This window comes from Aristolochia californica, unplaced genomic scaffold, assembly GCF_029961685.1.
Source record: "Aristolochia californica isolate CCGP_79_NKW_82.1479 unplaced genomic scaffold, dmAriCali1.0.hap1 SCAF_7, whole genome shotgun sequence".
In the NCBI taxonomy this organism is placed as follows: Eukaryota; Viridiplantae; Streptophyta; class Magnoliopsida; order Piperales; family Aristolochiaceae; genus Aristolochia; species Aristolochia californica.
Window position 1 is genome coordinate 41794157 of NW_027182268.1, and position 18790 is coordinate 41812946.

General features: G+C 37.3%; 3 protein-coding genes across 3 annotated transcripts; all 3 read right to left on the reverse strand.

Annotated features, from left to right (window-relative positions):
* Positions 1-1192: 1192 nt before the first annotated feature.
* LOC137936054 (nuclear poly(A) polymerase 1-like) lies at positions 1193-7412 on the reverse strand. The gene is made up of 13 exons (XM_068780573.1): positions 7379-7412; positions 6593-7306; positions 6411-6488; positions 6207-6314; positions 5712-5774; positions 5457-5618; positions 4038-4151; positions 3889-3951; positions 3476-3805; positions 3217-3381; positions 2217-3137; positions 1599-1660; positions 1193-1512 (listed from the first exon to the last, which is right to left on the reverse strand). Exons 2-13 carry the CDS (start codon positions 6707-6709, stop codon positions 1470-1472), a joined length of 2226 nt encoding a protein of 741 aa, XP_068636674.1. The 5' UTR covers positions 6710-7306; positions 7379-7412; the 3' UTR covers positions 1193-1469.
* Positions 7413-8416: 1004 nt separating this feature from the next.
* LOC137936122 (2-oxoglutarate and iron-dependent oxygenase domain-containing protein CP2-like) lies at positions 8417-15059 on the reverse strand. The gene is made up of 9 exons (XM_068780671.1): positions 14542-15059; positions 13391-13438; positions 12051-12227; positions 11771-11921; positions 11586-11672; positions 11029-11153; positions 10754-10872; positions 9012-9123; positions 8417-8678 (listed from the first exon to the last, which is right to left on the reverse strand). Exons 1-9 carry the CDS (start codon positions 14842-14844, stop codon positions 8643-8645), a joined length of 1158 nt encoding a protein of 385 aa, XP_068636772.1. The 5' UTR covers positions 14845-15059; the 3' UTR covers positions 8417-8642.
* A 738-nt stretch (positions 15060-15797) lies between these two features.
* LOC137936686 (uncharacterized) lies at positions 15798-18473 on the reverse strand. The gene is made up of 6 exons (XM_068781513.1): positions 18257-18473; positions 18108-18162; positions 17863-17913; positions 17473-17564; positions 17311-17388; positions 15798-16161 (listed from the first exon to the last, which is right to left on the reverse strand). The coding sequence occupies exons 1-6, from the start codon at positions 18310-18312 to the stop codon at positions 16002-16004; spliced, it is 492 nt and encodes a 163-aa protein (XP_068637614.1). The 5' UTR covers positions 18313-18473; the 3' UTR covers positions 15798-16001.
* Positions 18474-18790: the final 317 nt, after the last annotated feature.

Sequence of the window (18790 nt, forward strand, 5' to 3'; positions counted from 1 at the left end):
CATGAATATTGGCAGCTACTATCTTCATAATATTAAACTCTTGAAAGGGTTGGGAATCTTCTCCTCCCTTCCCACCCTTTTTCAAAGGATTTTCTTTTTTTTCTTTTTTCTGATATGAGCGAGCGAAGAAAATTTACTTCCCTCCGCGTATTCAGTACATGTTCCCGTTATAAAGTTCTACCATGAATATTGGCAGCTACACAGTCACAACCCCAAAACCCAAAAGTGAAAAGAATTGCAACAATCGGAAGTCGAAGAGAAGAATGCCGTGCTGACTTGCTTATTTGGATTAATGGTAAGCAGATCCCGTTTTCGTTAAAGAAATGATGGGTAAGTCACTGTCTTTGAATAGATTAGGAGGGGTGGCACCAAGTCCAACCGGTTCGCAAACTGTTCAAAAAATCTCTAACTCATTATTTGAACTAAGCTTGAGTTTAAATTTGAAATAAGGTTTATTAAATATAATAAGCCAATTTTTCAACCTCAGCTTGTTAGCTTATGATCCAATTCGTTAGTATAATTTTTTTTTATGAAAATACCCATTATTCTAATTGCTTTCGTCAATTACTCTTCAGTTGGTTGATAATTACTTTTTTTTACCTCAAACCTCAAAGACTTGTTCTATTGTAAAGTCTTTTAACTCCAATGTGATAGCTTTATTCCAATTTTAAATTCAAAATTAAACTCAAGTTGGAGTTCCAAGTATTTTCCACCCTTATAGACTAGTACTATCAAGCAGCCTTTTTGAAGAGGGAAGATTGCTGACGCCCTCTTGCACTATAAGCCCTCAACAAAAACTAGTGGTGGAGAAGAGGGAGGGGAAGCAACTAGTCGTAGTTTCATTAATCATACAGGCAAACAACTCTTCAACGAGGTTCAGTTTCCTATTTTTGTTTGCGCGCAGATGTCAACATTGTTTGACACACCACATGGCATCTCTCCATCGTCCGGCACAGACAACCAATCAGCACTTTCCCCTGCTTTATCTCACCAACCGAATCCACCTGCGATTCTCAAACTCCATTATCAGCCTTTGACAAATTGACAACACTGTACTAACCGATGCCATGTCCACTTTCTTCGCTTTCAAAATCTTCCATGCTAAGAAAATGAATCCTTAGACGGGCATTCTTCGTTGCCAATTGCCAGGTTTCATAACCAGTCCCGTTGCTTCATAAGAAAGTACCAAATCCTTTTGCTAACAAGACTCGAGTTCACGGTATTGCAATTGATAAACGGAATCACCAAGCTACTTTCACAAGAAGACTTTCTTCTGAGATTCGAGGATTTTAAAACTCAAAAAGGGTGGGATCACATCTAAACAAGGGTAGCAATTCTAAAATCCATCCGACTTTTCATACATAAGATTATTACAAGAGTAGTTTCTCTGCTTTCTCGAAAGTCCGAAAAATCGTCCACTCTTCCAATGATCTCCGCACGTATTTTCCAAGAACCCATCCACAAGAATTCTACGTGCTTGTCCCTGTTGGCTTCAACGTAGAAAAACTCAACCTGAAAAAGACGACCACAAGCCAAATCATATGCAAGAAAATATGTGGTTACTAATACATAGAATTCCAATCAAAACAGTGAATTACCTGATCAGCGGTTTATTTGGAGGAACTTTTGATTTCGTGCAAGAGCCAGGCAACTCAGCAGGCTTCACAAAAGAATTAAACAAGACTTTTAGTTTCCCAACGAAAAGAACAACAAAACTCAAACGTTACAGCCTAAGATGAAGAGAAAAAACGAACAAAGCAAATCTACTCTTGCAACTGTATTTAATCCAACAGAAATAATCAAGCAACTAAAGAAAAGTTACATTGGAAATTAAACCTTGACGATATGAAAATAATGCTGTACTCCCCTCTGATGTTGAGATAACATTTTTTTACAGTAACATCAGGACCAAATATTTTCAACCAATTGCCTATTTAACAAATCCAACCAATAATGAACAAAAAAGAAAAATAAAGACTGCAAACTGTCTTCTCTGAGGTGGACCTAGTTGGAAAATTAATAATGGGACGATACTTTCAAAATTGCTAGCTACATTAAAGTGACACGAAATTTCTTTCTTTCTCCGTCAATAACGCAAACAGGTACCAAGAATTGTATTAGCCAATAAGTTAGATTTCATTTGACAACATTGCATAATAATGAAATAAAATTGAAGAAAACATATGACACAGAACAGTTGAGTTAAAAGCTCCAACCTCCAGCTCCTCCAAGCCTCCAGTCGGGAGGCAACCAGCAAAGGAACCTATGTTGCATGCAACTGATATACTCGTCAAAGCCTCAGCTGAAGTGGCATCTTTATCCCCTTTGACTTCACTCGATTGATCAGTTGAACCAAAATCTTCCACTTCATCAAATTCCTCTGGAAAAGACGATTGATCAATTGTGTAATCAGATGTAAGCTTCTCAATTGCAATCTTTTCTGCCTCCTCTGAGCATGAACTTGCAATACTGGAGGTTTTAACAGCTACAGGGGAAACTGATCCCCTGGCTACATCCCCAGACATCAATGCAATTTGTTTCACATTGACTGAGTCACTTTCATCTTCAGGCAATTTCCTCTTCTTTGATTCATCTGATGCAAGCAAAGCTACCGTATTTTCCCCTGTCACAGTTCCACATAACTTTGCAGAATATTCACAAACCTTCACCAACTTTGAATCATTATTTTCAGCACTGCCTTCAACCAGTTTCTTCTTTTCTGTTTCATCACCTAAATCTGCAACTTTATCTGCACCTCCACCAATCAAACAAGATTTTTCAGATGACCCCGAATTAGCACTTTTTGATTTTGGAACCAATTTGCTTTCAGTGGTTGCTGCTTTAGTAGTTGGACGAGATGGCCGGACACCACCCGGAAAGACTAAATTTGGAATATTCCTGCGCTTTACATGAGAAACCTGGATCTCCATCCCAGGCTTCCACAATCTGTACATTCCGACAAAGTTCTTGAACTCCTCGACTGTAGTCCTTATGTCAAATTGTTCTCCTTCATTAACAGGTACACCTTTCTTTCGTTGCAGACCCATAAAGAAGCAGCAATGGAAATGTCGAGATTTGTCAGAGAAATCACCTGGATGTGGATGACATTGAAGCATACCAAATGTGTGCTTCTCAATCTGCAAGAAAGACAAATATTTCAAAACAAATTAAGCATTAAAAATAAAAACAACAAAATCAAATAAGAAGTAGGCTCACATTTAGAGTGAGTAGACGAAGCCGAGATTCAACCCAGCCCTTCCAATTCCTTAAGTCATCATCATTTTCTGCAGTAATGTCAATCTGAAGGTAGTTCTTGTAGGCTTCAAAGAAAGGGTAATGCTCAAAAAGGGAATTCCAGTCAGCTTTGTTATCTTCCATCACCTGCACTCAAGTATACCCATAATTAGTTTGTCCAAAGCATCTATATGAAAAGCCAAAAAATGTCATAATTACATGAGTAAACTGAATGACCCACCTCACAAATTTCCTTCCCTCGCTGGAACTCTTCAGTCATAACACGTAACGTACTCAAGGACACATTATAGCTAGAATTCATGCCAGGATATGCTGGTGTAATAATAGGCATATGATGGTGCCTATCTCGAGGATTTCTTCTAGGATCCCACACAGCAAGTCCCAAAGCACCTTCCTCAATATTACATAACATTACTGGATTTGGCCAGCGCCACTGAGTAAAAACCCGGAAAAAGCGAGAAACTAACATACTAGGCAGTGCGTTCGGATAGAGCTGACAAATGCGCGCAACAAGCAAGGCCCAGTTTATACCACCAAGAAAGCCAGTGACCTAATTATGATGGATAACGAATTTAGAAATCAAAGCAAAAAATAAAAATAAAAATAAAAAAATAAAAAATAAAAAATCCTAACATTTGAATAAACTCCACGACGCTTCGCCCAAAACCTCATGCATCTCAAGGTTGTACGAAAATTCTGGGTCAAATCAAAGAGAATAATCAGGTCCCCTGTGAAACCAGAGATTCATAAACCTAAAAAGAGAAACAGAAAACACAACGTACTTGAATATTTGGCACCAAACGCAAAATTTGATCAGTCACTCTGCAACCATTAAGACTACGAACAGTCTGGTCATCAGCATTTTGCAGTATTGAGTCTTGTGAGATATCCAAATCCTGCATGATAACAGCTGTCTTTAAGAAACGGACCACTTTGAAGACCCTATGTTATTCTTATTTTGCATCCTTGTAATATATGGTTTCTATACATTGCCTAGAACTACAGACAAATCTAACAAGGCACTTTTGACCATGCTAATCAACAAATTAAAACCTCTGCCTAAGTCACACAGATGGTGACATTCTGTATCCTTGGTTGACACCAGTTTGACAGTTGTTCATGCAATAACTTTGTTTGCCCACCTTGCATCACAGAATCAACAAGTCCACCAAATGATTGATACTGGAACATCGTGGAGCCAACTACTGTTTTTTTTTTTTGAAAAATGCGTGAATAGACTATTTGGTGGAGCCAACAACTGTTGCTACAAAACAATCTTATTGACTCCATTGGACCTTAAGCATTCATCTATTTCCAAGAAAGAGAGTAAGCAATTTTTTTTAGTGTTGATTACACACTCACACTACACCATTTTCCCCTGGCAAAACCTGAACTCAAGGCCTCACAGAATCTACAAGTCCACCAAATGACCAATACTGGACTATCATGGAGCCAAAACCGTTTCTACAAAAAAATCTTATTGACTCCATGGACCTAAGCATTCATCTATTTCCAAGTAAAACACCCAATAAACATTTTTTTTATATTTTTAATGTTGATTACAAACTCATACACCCATTTTCCCTAGCAGAGCTTGAACCTGAGACCTCACACTAGAAATCATTTCCCCCCATCCCCACCACGCACACACAGACACACCCAATGTGGCTATTGAGCCAAAGGCTGAACCACAATCAGTAACAACCCAATCATGCTTGTAAAATATATACTAGCACTGACACAGTTGAAATGTGTACATTTATTCCATATTGCTTGCAGATATGTATTTTAAAGAAACGAAAAGTATAGATGGACCAATATAACCAAGTACATAAACTCAAGCAAACAGCTGAAATGATAAGAAATTATAGCACAAAACAACCAAAAAGCACTAGCTAAGGTAAGGTATTCCCCAGAATGAGCCATGGCTGCGAAGAACTGGCTCTCGCTGGTGAATCAGCAATACTGCTGATACGTAATTTTGACGTAGTCTTTGAGTTCTAGATCTAACGAATGCCTTCTGTCTTTTGATTCAAACACCATTCCACCATAGACTTCAAAAATATATTTCCCTGTGTTTAACTGATTTGGAGTAAGACAAGTAATGCATTGAATGACATTATCTAAGACCTTAATGAATAAATCAGTGAAAACTATTACAAAACATGCAAACGTGATAGAGGCGAGAAATGAAACCATACTTCAGGAATAACCCAAAGTGAAAGCTTTGCATACAAAAGGTCTATAGAAATCCCATTCAACTTGAACTTCATCACAGGCACATGAGCATCAGGTACAGGATGCAACTCCGTTACTTCAGGCATCTCGGCTAACATGTTATGAAGTTCCAAAAAGAAATCCTCCTACAATTGGGGCCATAGCAAATAATCCAGGTCAAAGCAACGTTTCCAAGAGGAACAAAGAAACAACAAAAGCAACACAACAGCTAAACCTACTTCTCTTGTTGCATGACGAGGCCCCACACATAGTGTATCTATATCAGCACCTGGGCCATGCACCTGGAAGAATAAAAAGCAAACATAAATAGATAAACAAAAATAAATCCACTAGTTCAGAAAATCACAAGAAAAACTGAATGGGGAATTTTAAACAAATGTTTCCAAAAAAAGGTGTTACAACTGATTGGCAATATAGCTGTAAATTAACACCTATGTCTATGGTAAACCATTTTTACCTCTCAAACTTTTTTTTTTTTTTTTTAAGTGAAGATTCTACCTCTCAAACTCAACCGGAGGTAATTAGAATTGAGTTTTTCACTTATTTTTCTTCAAATAAATAACATTTTGAACATGACTAAAACAATATCCAGCCCCAGCGATTCCACCTAAAGAGCAAAATCTTAACAGAGAGAGTCTCAACTAGTCAACGAATTTACTGGTGAATATAAACCGCAGCGTAAGAAAACGTAAGTTAATATAGTATATACATACCCCTAAGCGGTAAGAACCAAATGTGAATATTTTAGCGTTTGCTTCTTGGACAAGCTGCTCGTTGAATCCCTTTGAGCGGCTAACCTTTTTCACCCAAGTCTTCACAATCTGTTCCGCTACCCTTCATTAACTTCCAGTTATCTCACCATCTAACAAACCAACATAACGAAAAAATGATAACAAAACCAAATGCCACAAGCCAACCTGGTCTAATCTCCCAAGGACTTCTTCTCTCGACACAGCTTCTTCCTGGCTTTCGTACAGCCCGGCGTCAGCTAGGAACTGATCACATAATAGTGTAATGAAATATCAACAAAGATTCAAACGATAAAATTAAATTAGATACCATAATTGGAGCTAAAAAACAATAAGCACTGAAACCCAACCTTTTCAAGTTCCCGCGTCTTGATCACGTCGAATTCAGTAGGTCCACCCAATGATATTGGTTCCGTGACACCGAGATTGTGCGCATTGTTCCGTTGATTTAATCCAGGACTTCCCATAAATCCGTCAATGAGGACGGATCCTTTTTAAGATTTTAATTAAAAAACGTAATTAATTAGTGTGCAGGTTACAAATATTGCCTGAATTCTTCCCGTCTTGGGATCTCAAAATAAAAAAAAAAGGGGGATCTCCATTAAGATTAAATTACAATACCATGAAATAAGTTATAGATAAGAGAGAAAAAAGAAAAAGAAAAAAAAGTGGGGAATACAGAGATTCGCGATGGTTCTAATCATGTAAAATATCCATTGGATTTGTACAAAAGAAATTTTAATCACAATAAAACACAAAGAAAACTGAAACCTAGATATATACATCCATCAACCCTTTGAACTGGCTTTCTCCTTTCATCGGGAAACAAAAACCCAATAAATAAAGAAATCGAACCCTAGATGAAAATTCTCTCGTCAGCGATACGGCGACTATCGCTTTTCTCTTAATTTGCAGATATGCCTTCGTAAATTCTTCGAAAGGGAGACGAATTACGCAGAGGAAAGTCGAATCCGAAGCCAAGCATCCGAGACTCAAAACCGGTAAAGAAGAGTCGCAGACGTTGAGCAATATCAGGGAGATGTGTCCATCGAGGGCTCCAGAATCTAAAAAGAGAGTAATAAACATTGAAGCATTGAACTGTACCGTGGCGTTAAAAAGAAAAACTTAGGGCTTACCGTGGCGTTTGTTCGACAGAAATCTCCTAGCTGGAAGCCACTAGTTCCACTCCACACGACACGCGCCTGTCTCTGTGATTCCATTCCAAGGGAGTTATTATTTATCTAAGAATGTTTATTTTATAATAATATTCTATCATATGATTAAGTAAAATTTTAAAAATAAAAGTTTTGATTACTTAGGTAAATTAACTATTATTAGATAATCTAATAAACATATTATTAATAAAGATACTAATATTTAGTTCACAAGACAAAATCCAAAGAGATGTCTTCTAATTGAATGATAGTAGGCAAAGATTATTACTAGCCAAAAAATTGACCTATTAGCGAAGGCGTAACTTGCATATTAAAAACTGGCCCATTCCAACACTCCCCGCACAAGGAACACCGTGTACAAATGCAAATACACAATCCCACCTATACAGGGACAGCCAAAGACAAAATCTCACCTATGCGGGGACAGAACAAACGGGGAGAAAGGACCAATTTGTTCTGATATTATATTACTAACCATTGCGCCAAAAGATCGACCTATTAGCGAAGGCACAACTTGCATATTAAAAACATGCCCATTCCAACAAAGAAGACTTTTGCTCTTTGTCTTTTTTGTTCTCTTAAGCATGTTCAAAAATAAAAGAGCAAACGATAGAAAAGACCTCCTTTTTTTCTTAAACCTAAGTCAACTACAAAGAAGAAACATGAATGTTGAACTCCCACTTCCTCTTTTCCCATTCATCCATAACAATGGGGTTATCATCTCCTGAATAGGAGCGAATTTACCCACGGATATAAAATCTTTAGCTTCCTCCCTCTCCATTAATTTCTCTGATAGCATGCATGATAATGTAGAAATTGTCTACTTCCCTCACGAGATAGCGAACCAAGTAGACTGATCCCATGCATCTTTTTCGTATGATTTTATTACTAATCTCGTCCTTAACGAAAAAGCACTCGTTCTGGGACTTTTGTCATCATACCTTTCGTTTCAGTAATCTTCAGATTTTAGCTTTTCTGTTTACGGAACATATTTACTGATAGCAAGTTCAAAAATTTCCCAACAGCTGTTAAATAGAAAATAGGAAGAGACAACACTCACGGTAACTTGTAGAGGATACCCTTAATCATGCAAGAAATAATTCAGCTAAAGGCACCGGCTTAGAGGTAAAATCATTTCTTTGACACATAATACGCTGACGTCTGGGTGGGGATGGCATGGCTATTTTACAACCCACCCAGGGCAAAATACAAACAACCAAGGCTCTCAGGTCATGGATTCCCCTTCTCTACGAAGCAATTCCTGTTAAGAAAAATTAAAAATGAAAAAACGTTTGTATGTTTGTCTCAATTCTAGGGTATAATCTTCACCAAAGGAAAAAAATAGAATGGCGGATATAGTTTGTGATATTGAAATAAGGGCTGAGGGTGAGCAATTGTAATATAACTAGAATAATACAAATGATCTGTTTGTTTTTTTTTTTTAAAAAAGCTGAAGAACGTTTGACGAGTGACTAAAAAAAGTATAGAACAGAATGGAAGAGGATTCATGTGGCCAAATCAATTCTAAGTGTAAAGCTACAATAAGGTGTTGATGGTTATGGAGAAAAAGGAATGTGTATGAGACTAATAGTACCAGTTTGGTAGAAGTAACCGCCTGGCGTTGCCTCTCCTTCTTCTCACGTTGGCATTCTCCACACCAGCTAGAAAAATCCTTCTGATATTTCTTTAGCTCACGAAAGATAGAGCTGCAAGGAGATTGTGGTCATTCAGTGAAGTTAGAAACTTGAAATACTTTTCTCCGTAGGTAAAGCAGATCAAGTTAAAAGAATGATGATAAACACAAGAAAATTAAAATCATGGAAATTTTAATATAACATGTATAACTTTTTTCTCCTAGTGCCATAGAAACGCATGGAATTGACATGGCTGATTCCGTATATGAATTTCCAGCCAGTCCATCTCTGCCCAAGTAACCAATTGTTTTCTTAAAAACATGCAATGACATCAAGGTTCACATGGTGTAAGCTTCCAAGAGTTCACTAGGATATCATGACGTTTTACAGAAATATAATGGAATGCAATATGATACAACCAAAAGAAAATCAGGATCACCAGTCCATTCTTCGCCATCTAAAAATAATGTACAACAATCACCTGCAACAAAAAATAAGTCTTTAACACAGATCCACTACCCAGCTCACTGAGACAGCACCTCTGAGAGAAGGCTTGACCTTCCAACTCAATATATTTGAGTATCAAGTCCCAACTCCGCAATTTCCAACAAAAAAATCTCTTAAAAATATAATTTTAAATTTAAAAAATGCTCTTTACTGCTCACTGAGAAAGTAATCCTGAGTGAATTCCCAATTATTACAAATTTGAAAGCTGACTTCCCTACTCATCAATTTCTAGTAACCACCAAAATTTCTAGAATGACTATCTTCAACTTCAGAAAATGCTCTTCACTTTTTATCATGTGGAACCTTCGAAGCATGAACTGTCTTATACCCACACTTCAACAATACGCAAAGCAAAAACTCCATCTGAAGGTGCATTATGCACAAGTGATTTGACGAACAAGTTTCATCCCAGCAATAATATACCACCAAATATTTTTAGTTGCACAGGCTACATCCACTAACAGCTTCATACACTTGGACATTAAAGCAGATATAACAAAGAGACCAGAGCTCTTAAGAAACAAATGAGAGAACATTCAAAACCATAACAAGTCTACAACAGAACATGAAGCATTAGACTAAACAAATGTTCACCATTCCATTCAAACAAGAGAAAGAGAACAAGGATCTCCCTGACAATTGTCAAGGACTTCCAGTTGTTGGGCATCTAAATGCTTCAGCTCTCTTTCAACATAAGAAAACCACACAAACCTAAAAAAAAAAATCCCTTTTGAGAAAAAATTAATGGAAATATCACATGCATGCAATAACTTTCACAACATTCAAAAATAAAATGCATTCATGATTGGTACACCTACAGAAATGGTGTCCCAACTGAAAGCTTCATTAGTTTAAAGGTTTAGACAGGGTAGCTGCACTCTAACTATTACCTAAAGAGAACATTAATTGCCAAATAACCAAAATAAAAGACAAGAATGCAAATACAATATGACACCCTTGAAATTTGATAGAAAGAGTTAATACCTCCATCCAATGCAGAAAATAATGATTCTATCACATGCCATATGACTTACCAAGAATTTTATTTGAGGTGCAGTTCAAGTGTCTATTACTTGATATGCTAAAAGACCAAAAAAAATAAGAAGATTCTTGTTCAACGTGTTTTGCTGATAGGATCACCCCAAGAGACGATTCTATGTGAAACAAAAAATAGAAAACAAAGGAGCAATTATACCTTCTGCACCAGAGAAGCAAATTGATCCTATGCCCAGAAGTTGTGGGCCTGGCACCATGACGGTGGCGACCACGATGCAATACAGCTTGTCCAGGAACATGGGAATAATCTAACATTTCCTAATAATAAAGAACTAACATTGTAAGAGCTCCCAACTGCAACCATTATAATGTTGAGGAAGCAATAGTTGATCACATGTGCAGGCCTTTCTCACATCAGCTAAAAGAAGAAAAACCTGCAGTCTCCATTGGAAACCAACATAGAAATGGAGATACCTCTGGGTGAGTTTCTGAATTTACGTGCTTATCACATCGAGTACCCCGAAAGAATAACTCCCCTCCAGAAAACTGCTTACCCAAGCATACATTCAAAGTAACTTCTGAGTCATCCACATGAAATCCTACAAATATGAAACTGCTGTGACTTAGAGAAGTTTAAGGTTCATATCCACATGAAAACACTAAAATCAAACAACATCTTTAAAAGGTGAAAAAAGGCAGCAAATCAAAGCTGGAGACAAGAAAAAATCAGATAACTAATCATCTCAATTTGAATTCAGAGACTTGTCACCTTATTTTATATAGACACAACCTCATTATTTTATTTTATTTTAGTTTTGTTGCCTCATTCAATCAAAAGAGTAATGTGGAACCTGTTTTCAATTCTTTGAGCAAATGACCACTGAACAGAAACATTTTTGAAGTGTTCTTGCACAATCTATTAACAATCCAACTCAATTATTGATCAAATAAATATTCATGTAATCGAAACAAAATTCAATAACGAATTCAAAAGAAGTTTTAGTAATTCGAGAAAAGCTGGAAGTAACAACCCAATTCAACGTCTCTATTTTTCCCATATTCAACTACAAAACCATGATGGGAATCTAGAGATGATCCACCAACTTCAGGAAAGAACACTGCATAAAAACAAAAAAAAATTACTCTGTCAGAATATCAAATTTTAGAGTATTGCTACAAGCCAAAATTGAAATAAATGGAAGCATAAACTTTTCACCCTTGGAAATGGGACACAGAAATTCTTCCATCAGCTTGTCAAGCATGGCTTCAAGGCCAAAATCATCAAGAACTGCACCATACTTATTCATTGTATTTGGTCGCATGATTCTGAACTTGGATCCATGGACCCACTTTTCAAAATTCTCTACCTAAAGAAGAAGACACATCATAAACAATTTCAGAATAAAATAATAGAATATAGGCAGAGGGGCAGGGGAGAGAGAGAGCAAGAATCAATTCTACCATAGTTATAGCCAACTCAGAACCATGAAGAATACCTCCGATGATAGCAACTCACAGAAACTGGGCTGCAGCATTGGGAAAGTGTACACCCCTGGAGAGGGTTCAGATATTATACTCCTAAAACTCTCCTCTGTATTGTCAGAAACCGCTTTGATAAAAGATGGAACGAAGAAGGTCACCGGGTGCACAGTGTATAGCTCCATATGTAGTGGCTAGCACAGAAAGTTAACAAATAAGTAAAACAGAACACCAGCAAAAATTTTAAAAAATTAGCAGAAGTGTTTGCTGCAGACTTTACGTTCAAGCCAGCTAGACAAGTACAGTTGGCACCTAAAGAAGCAGATATCCTCAACTACCAGGAAGAGAAAAAGCAACCCTTTTGTATAAATTCAGACATCAATAAAAGACAAGATTACCAATAAGTAAGATGAGAAATGGGACAAATCAATGTCAACTATATCACAAACATAAAAGAAACAAAAAATAACCAGTATTTTTTTCCTTTTCAGGAAAAAATAACTCCGTTTCATTCTGCCACAAACAGTTAACTGGCTAATCTCAAATTGAGCTAAAGTTGAGATTCAGTTTAAAATCTTTATCAAAGTTCAGTTTGTGAAATCAAAGCAGAGATAATACAGTTGGAAAATGGCTTCAATGAGGACAATGATAGTGATGAAGCCATAGAACTATAACTAAATGCAAACTAAAAGTAATCCACAATAACTGCAGAAACACAAACAAGCCAATACAAGATGATCATAAAGTTAAGCATAATGGATGGATCTATGGAACAACTACCTACCTTTTCAGATAACTTCAAATCAACAAGAATAAAGCACAAGCATGAGATGGATTGACCACAGTTAGGCCTCAAAAAAATTTTGTGTTTAACTATCTCACAACCACTGGGTAATAAAATAAATAGCTAGAATCCAACAATGGCTCTCATGTATCAGTAACCAGAATCTCAGGAAAAAAAACTCTCTTAAACAAAAGCTTAATATGCTTAGCTCCAACATGTATCTGCAAAATGTATCTCAGCTGAAAAAGTTTCGACTGCCTTAGCTCCGTCTTCCCAAATAAGCAGATTCAAGAAAGGATCAAATCAACCCAAAAAGTTGCTCATTAACCATATATGTAGAAAGCTTAAAGGGATGGTTCAACCATGCAAACATTAGGCAAAAGAATGGACAAACCACAACTTGGTCTAATAACACATTGCCAACATGCCAGCACAAAATGAAAAACTAAAAAACTTGACCGCATACCCACTAAAATAAACAGAAAAATTCTAAATTTAACTTAAAAGACATTGACAATACATACACAATACACTTGCTATACTATGCAGCAAAACAGACAAAATCCATCGAACCTGGTAATTTGATAATATTTTCTCCCTGTACTCCCTATGCCTCTGAACCTGTAAAGGGTAACATAAGTCAGTGAATAACATGTGGTTCAGCAGTGGAATTTTACAGAATAAAACACCACTGGCTTTAAAGTTGCAGTAGAACTGAACAAAACCAAAGACCACCGGCTCTGGAGCTCTGCCAAACAAAATATTCACATGCTATGTGTAAAATAAATAGGAACAAGATTGAGGAGTCTATCCACATATTTTTATAAAAATCATCTAATAGTAGCCACAGTCTTCATCTTACGTAGAAACATGTAGTGTTCTGTCTCGCACATATAGAATGGAGTTACCACATCAATACTTTCCAACTTTTGGACCCAGTAAGTCTCAAGGAGCTAAGAGTGATTAAAATATGTAAAAATATTTTTATTGACTAATAAATAATATTTCAAACCTGATGTAAGAGAAAAGAAAATTTTCTGTTTTTCTAGTCAGTGATTTACATTTATAACCAGAACAGGTAGAATAAATGGAAAAATCAAGTAGAAAAATTTAACAGTTTTTTGTAAAAGTAGCTTGAATTTACAGATGGCCGTAAGTTCAATTATTGTCATTGTTATCAATTACCAGTAAGAAACGTGTGGTGGTGGATTATGGAGTCTGACAAACATGATGAAATATCATTCTCCCATGCAGCAACACACCGTTCGATAGTTGCCAAAGCAAATTATCATTTACAAGTTCACCATTAGAAAAAAAAAAAAAAGGATGGGGAGTTAGCAGATGTCTACACCCACTGCATTTCTTGAGTTCAATGCTTCAGATAAATCATGGTTAATTTCCAGATAAACACTTCAACGTTGGAGTTTATCGGCCAAAATATTTTATACAGAATAATTTTCGGCGGAACACCGTATTCAAAGAATTACACCCAAACTGATGAAAGAAGCAGGATATGTTTATTTCGGACAAAAAATGGGAAGATGAACCAGAGAGCAAGAGCATATCAACGCAGACGCAGATGCATCAACAAGATACCGCTGGAGAAAGAAACCTGACTTTCGACGCATGGGCTACTTATGATCCCCAATTCACCAACAGACACGTCAAGCTGAGCCCTACAATTCAACAGACCGAGGCACAGATATAGAGATGGCGCGAATTACCCTCGTTCTCTCTCCTTCAGGAAAATATCGCGACAAAATTTCCTGCATGAACTGAGCCTTAACATCTCTGGAGACTCCAAGCATGCTTGAAGGAAGATAACGCTCAAGCGAGCTGAAGATAGACGGACTGAAATCCAATTGCAGATCCTCATAGTTATCAGGCATGTGATCAGTGTTCGGGTTCAGCCGAAGTCGACGATCCGAGTACAAGGAACGGTTGGGAGACACAACGCCATTCCCGTTGCCGTTGACGTTCCCGGTCTCAGACTCTTCTCTCCGATGGACAGAGCTATCCAATGACATCGTTTTGAAGAATCTCGCCCCGCGAACGGGGAAGACGAAACCAAAGGCTTCAGAATAAGGAATTGATGGGGAGCATTGATTGAATTACGAGGCCGGGTAAGACGATTTTCTGCTTTTAGAGAAAAATTAGGGTTCGGATATCATACTGAGAACGTAGACTTGCAGGTTACACGTCGGATAGTTACAGTAGCAGTTAGGGTTTGGGAACCGGGAAGACGATGTTAAAACCTCGTCGTATTTGAGCTTGTCCTTCACGTACTCGCTATTCACGTCACATTTGGAAAACTTGCAAATATGGCACTCTTTTTTGTGAAAAATTACATTAGAACCTCCGAGCATTGACCTGCTCTAAGCATAATCACCAATCGAAAGGGTACGTGAGAATGACGATATAAAAATTATCTTTTCCCAACTACAATGTCAGATCTCCGGATAGTCCCACAGGCCTCAGATCAAATAACTGAACTTAAACCCTGAATCGGTAATTTCACATGCAACCTTTTTTGAATTTTCATTCTCCCGACTTCGAGCGCAAATTTTTCGCGGAATGCAATTAGCCGCCAATAACCACCTTCGGTGGCACAATCTCCGGCCTTTATTTTGGTGGACCCGCTAAAAGTTACCAGGACCCACTCGCTATGTTATGACTCGGACGAGTCAATCACATGACCCAATGAATGGAACCTTGGAGAATTAGAGCGGATCGCAGTTCAGTGTGTTGGAATTTAGAACATACCTTTTTTAATTTGTTTATTATATTTTTTTATAATTTTAGTAAGGATGATCATCTTTAATTGAACTCGGCCATTATCTAAAGACAAGACAACCTTTGGCCTCGGCCGAGTTAAAGCTACTCATCCTTTCATGAATCATAACTACACCCAAGAGACGAGATTGCAGGTATCCATTTTCTTGAATAGTTTTTCCTCCAACGATTTTAGGAGCCAAAAATCTGAGCAAGGATTACCTCCTCTCTCATACCTTTTATATGACCACTTCCATCATCCTTCGAATAATAGTTACCTTCATTTTGTTTAGAAACAAGATGAAGTACAAAGCACCTTCCTTTGGCGAAGGCTCATCAGAACATTTTGGAAGAAAAAAACAAACCAGTCAAATAAACGCTAAGAGCTAAGAAAGCAAAATTTTACATCATTTCATTTTGTACTCCCTGAAGTAGAGGACTCCGACTCTTCTTTGGGAGGTGCCCACTGTTGCTTCAATGCAGCCTTCGTCCATGGGTCCAGCGGTGGCCTATCTGGAGGTTGGGGGTTCGGTGGCTTTGACTCCCTTAATTCATTCTCACGGTCGATAAACCTGTAAACATCAAAAAATTAAAACAAGACTTAGAAGCACAAATTTCACAAACTATCAGACAGACCAAATTAGTGAAGACCCAGGAGCAAGTTTAGGGAGCAGATATGTCCATGAAAATTTGTCCTAGACCCGCTTACTGAACCACACTGAAAGAAAGTGCATGTGGATCTTAATGACCAGAAGCATTTTAAGAAGGAACACCATCACTCATAAATCAGTTTGGTAGTTGAGATTCAAAGCCTCTCAATGATGCACCCAAGTCAAGCCATCCAAATTCAACATAAAAAAATGGATAGATTATATAGATTAATATATGAAACAGGTTAGGCTTTCTACTAGGATTTCAAATTTCCCGAGAATAAAAGACGAGTAATGTTGCATTAGGAGAGCACCTTAGTAGATCTGAAAAGACATGAGTTTCATTCTCTACGCTATTCAAGCAGCAGGAACTAAGATGGCATTTTTCTTAGAGATCAGAATTTAAGGGAATACATGCAACTACAAGTCAACTGCAGAGTATATAGAACTTTCTCCATTCAAAATCTAGAGCTTGGTTGTGGCAAAGAGAATGTTCACCCTCGGGTTCTCCTGTTATGATTGCACAAGAAATCATTTTACTCAGTATACTTACAAGCTTTCTCTCTGGCAGAGAAAAGCAACAGAAGATTACAATTCTGAACGAGGCTACCACTTGCAAAATCAATACTAGCAATATGGACTCATTAGATCTACTATGACGATTAAAAAACCAGAGTTTTGCATTGAAAAAACTAAAGCATACTGTATCTAATATATGCCACTCATAACTAATTTTAGAAATCTCAAATACAATGAATCAACATATTTGGTTGCAAGAGCTTTTAAGATTTTGGATTTAGGAAGTTACTCGAAGATTACTGCATAAATAGGAATCCAAATAATTAAGGTCAGCACTGTTTCTCAGGAGGAACTGGTTGCTTTAGACGATCTGGAGTTTGTTTGCATCCTATTTTTGCATTGAATAAAAAAGTTATCTCAATATTAAATTGTATCTTTCTCCATGTTTTCTAGGTCTCCACTTGTTTCCTTGCCAAACGTTCTACACACGGACAAAAAGACAAAGAAAACAAGGATAACAAAGATGATCTATACAAGAAAAAAATAGCTCACTCAATGTAGGCCATAGGTGCAGCATCTCCTACTCGAATGCGAGTCCGAAGCACCCTTGTATAACCACCTTGTCGGTCTCTGTCATACAGAAGAATCACTTTCCATCAAACTCTATTTCCTAAACAATTACAAGAGTGGACACTATTTGCCAGCAGAAAATACTTGTATCTATAGGCCAGCTCCGTAAACAACTTATGAAGAACATCGTCTCCACGAACAAATGCCCCAGCACGTCTGGAAGCCGCAAGAGTGCCCTGAAAGTTTGCCATAAGAACAAAAAAAAGATGTGAAACTTAATCTCTAGTCTCTTCAGCCAGCTTTAAAAATAAAACTAGCAAAAGAAGAGTAGAAAACAGCAAAAAAAGAGAAAGCTGCTTTCATCCCGATCTTAGAACTTCAATTGGACAAAAATTGATACAATCTGAAAAAAGTTACAATTCACAACCATCTGAACGTGTTGCTATCCATAACAATCAATTCATTCTAAACTAAAACATTTCAGATTAAATTCCATTTATCATAAACGTCCCCTGTAATTGAAACAACACAGACCTCCTTGCCAAGCGTCACCATCTGATCTGCAAGACGTCGAATTTCTTTAGCCTGGCAATGAAAAATCTAATTTCATTATCAAAGTCAATAACTGAATTTAAGTTTCATCAGGATAATGTCACAAGATATAATAGATCATCATTCTCCCCAAACATATTTATATAAAAAAAAAAACAATAGAAAACCACCTAATTAAGTAAAATAAACCTAGAGAACTCAACCCATCTAATAATCAATAAACATGCCTTTGCGACCGTTGTTTCTATCCGCTCGTGCTTCACTAGCTGGGAAACCATTGTCCTGCCAATGACATGCCACAATGAAACAAAGCGAGTAACAGAGTAAGAGCAAAGCCAAACCTACAGAAAATGGCGGATCTAGGAAGACCAATTACCTGAACATGGACATTCGATGGGCCGCAGTACGGCCAAGCTTCCGAAACTTCGTCATCGTTCCGAATGACCACGCCAAATGAACTGCTGCGACACCGAATAAAAGACGAGAGGATAGAAGAAGAAAAACCCTGCTCGTACTAAGAACGCTAGTAAAGCAGTAGGGTTTTTCGGGTCCTCGCCGTTTCGAGTTGGGTAGCTGAGTCGACGAGTCGTTGTTCGTCGTTAGGCTCAACTAACGTGAGCCGGTGGCTATTGTACTTGAGTATTAAGTTAGAATGTCTCCTACTCTTGTAAACCATAACTATTCTATAATATAATAATTTATTAATACATAGCATAATATTCTTTATTGCTTAACGCTGTAATATTTATATTTTGCTTCTCAACAATTCTGAAAAACTCTTATCCCCCTTGCCCTTAGTTACTCCAACTCCATTCCCTTAATATATAAATTAAATTGACATTCTCTTTTCTCCAATTTTCTATCCTCATCACTCTTTTTAATCCCTTTTTTTTCTCTTGTTTCCGTATCC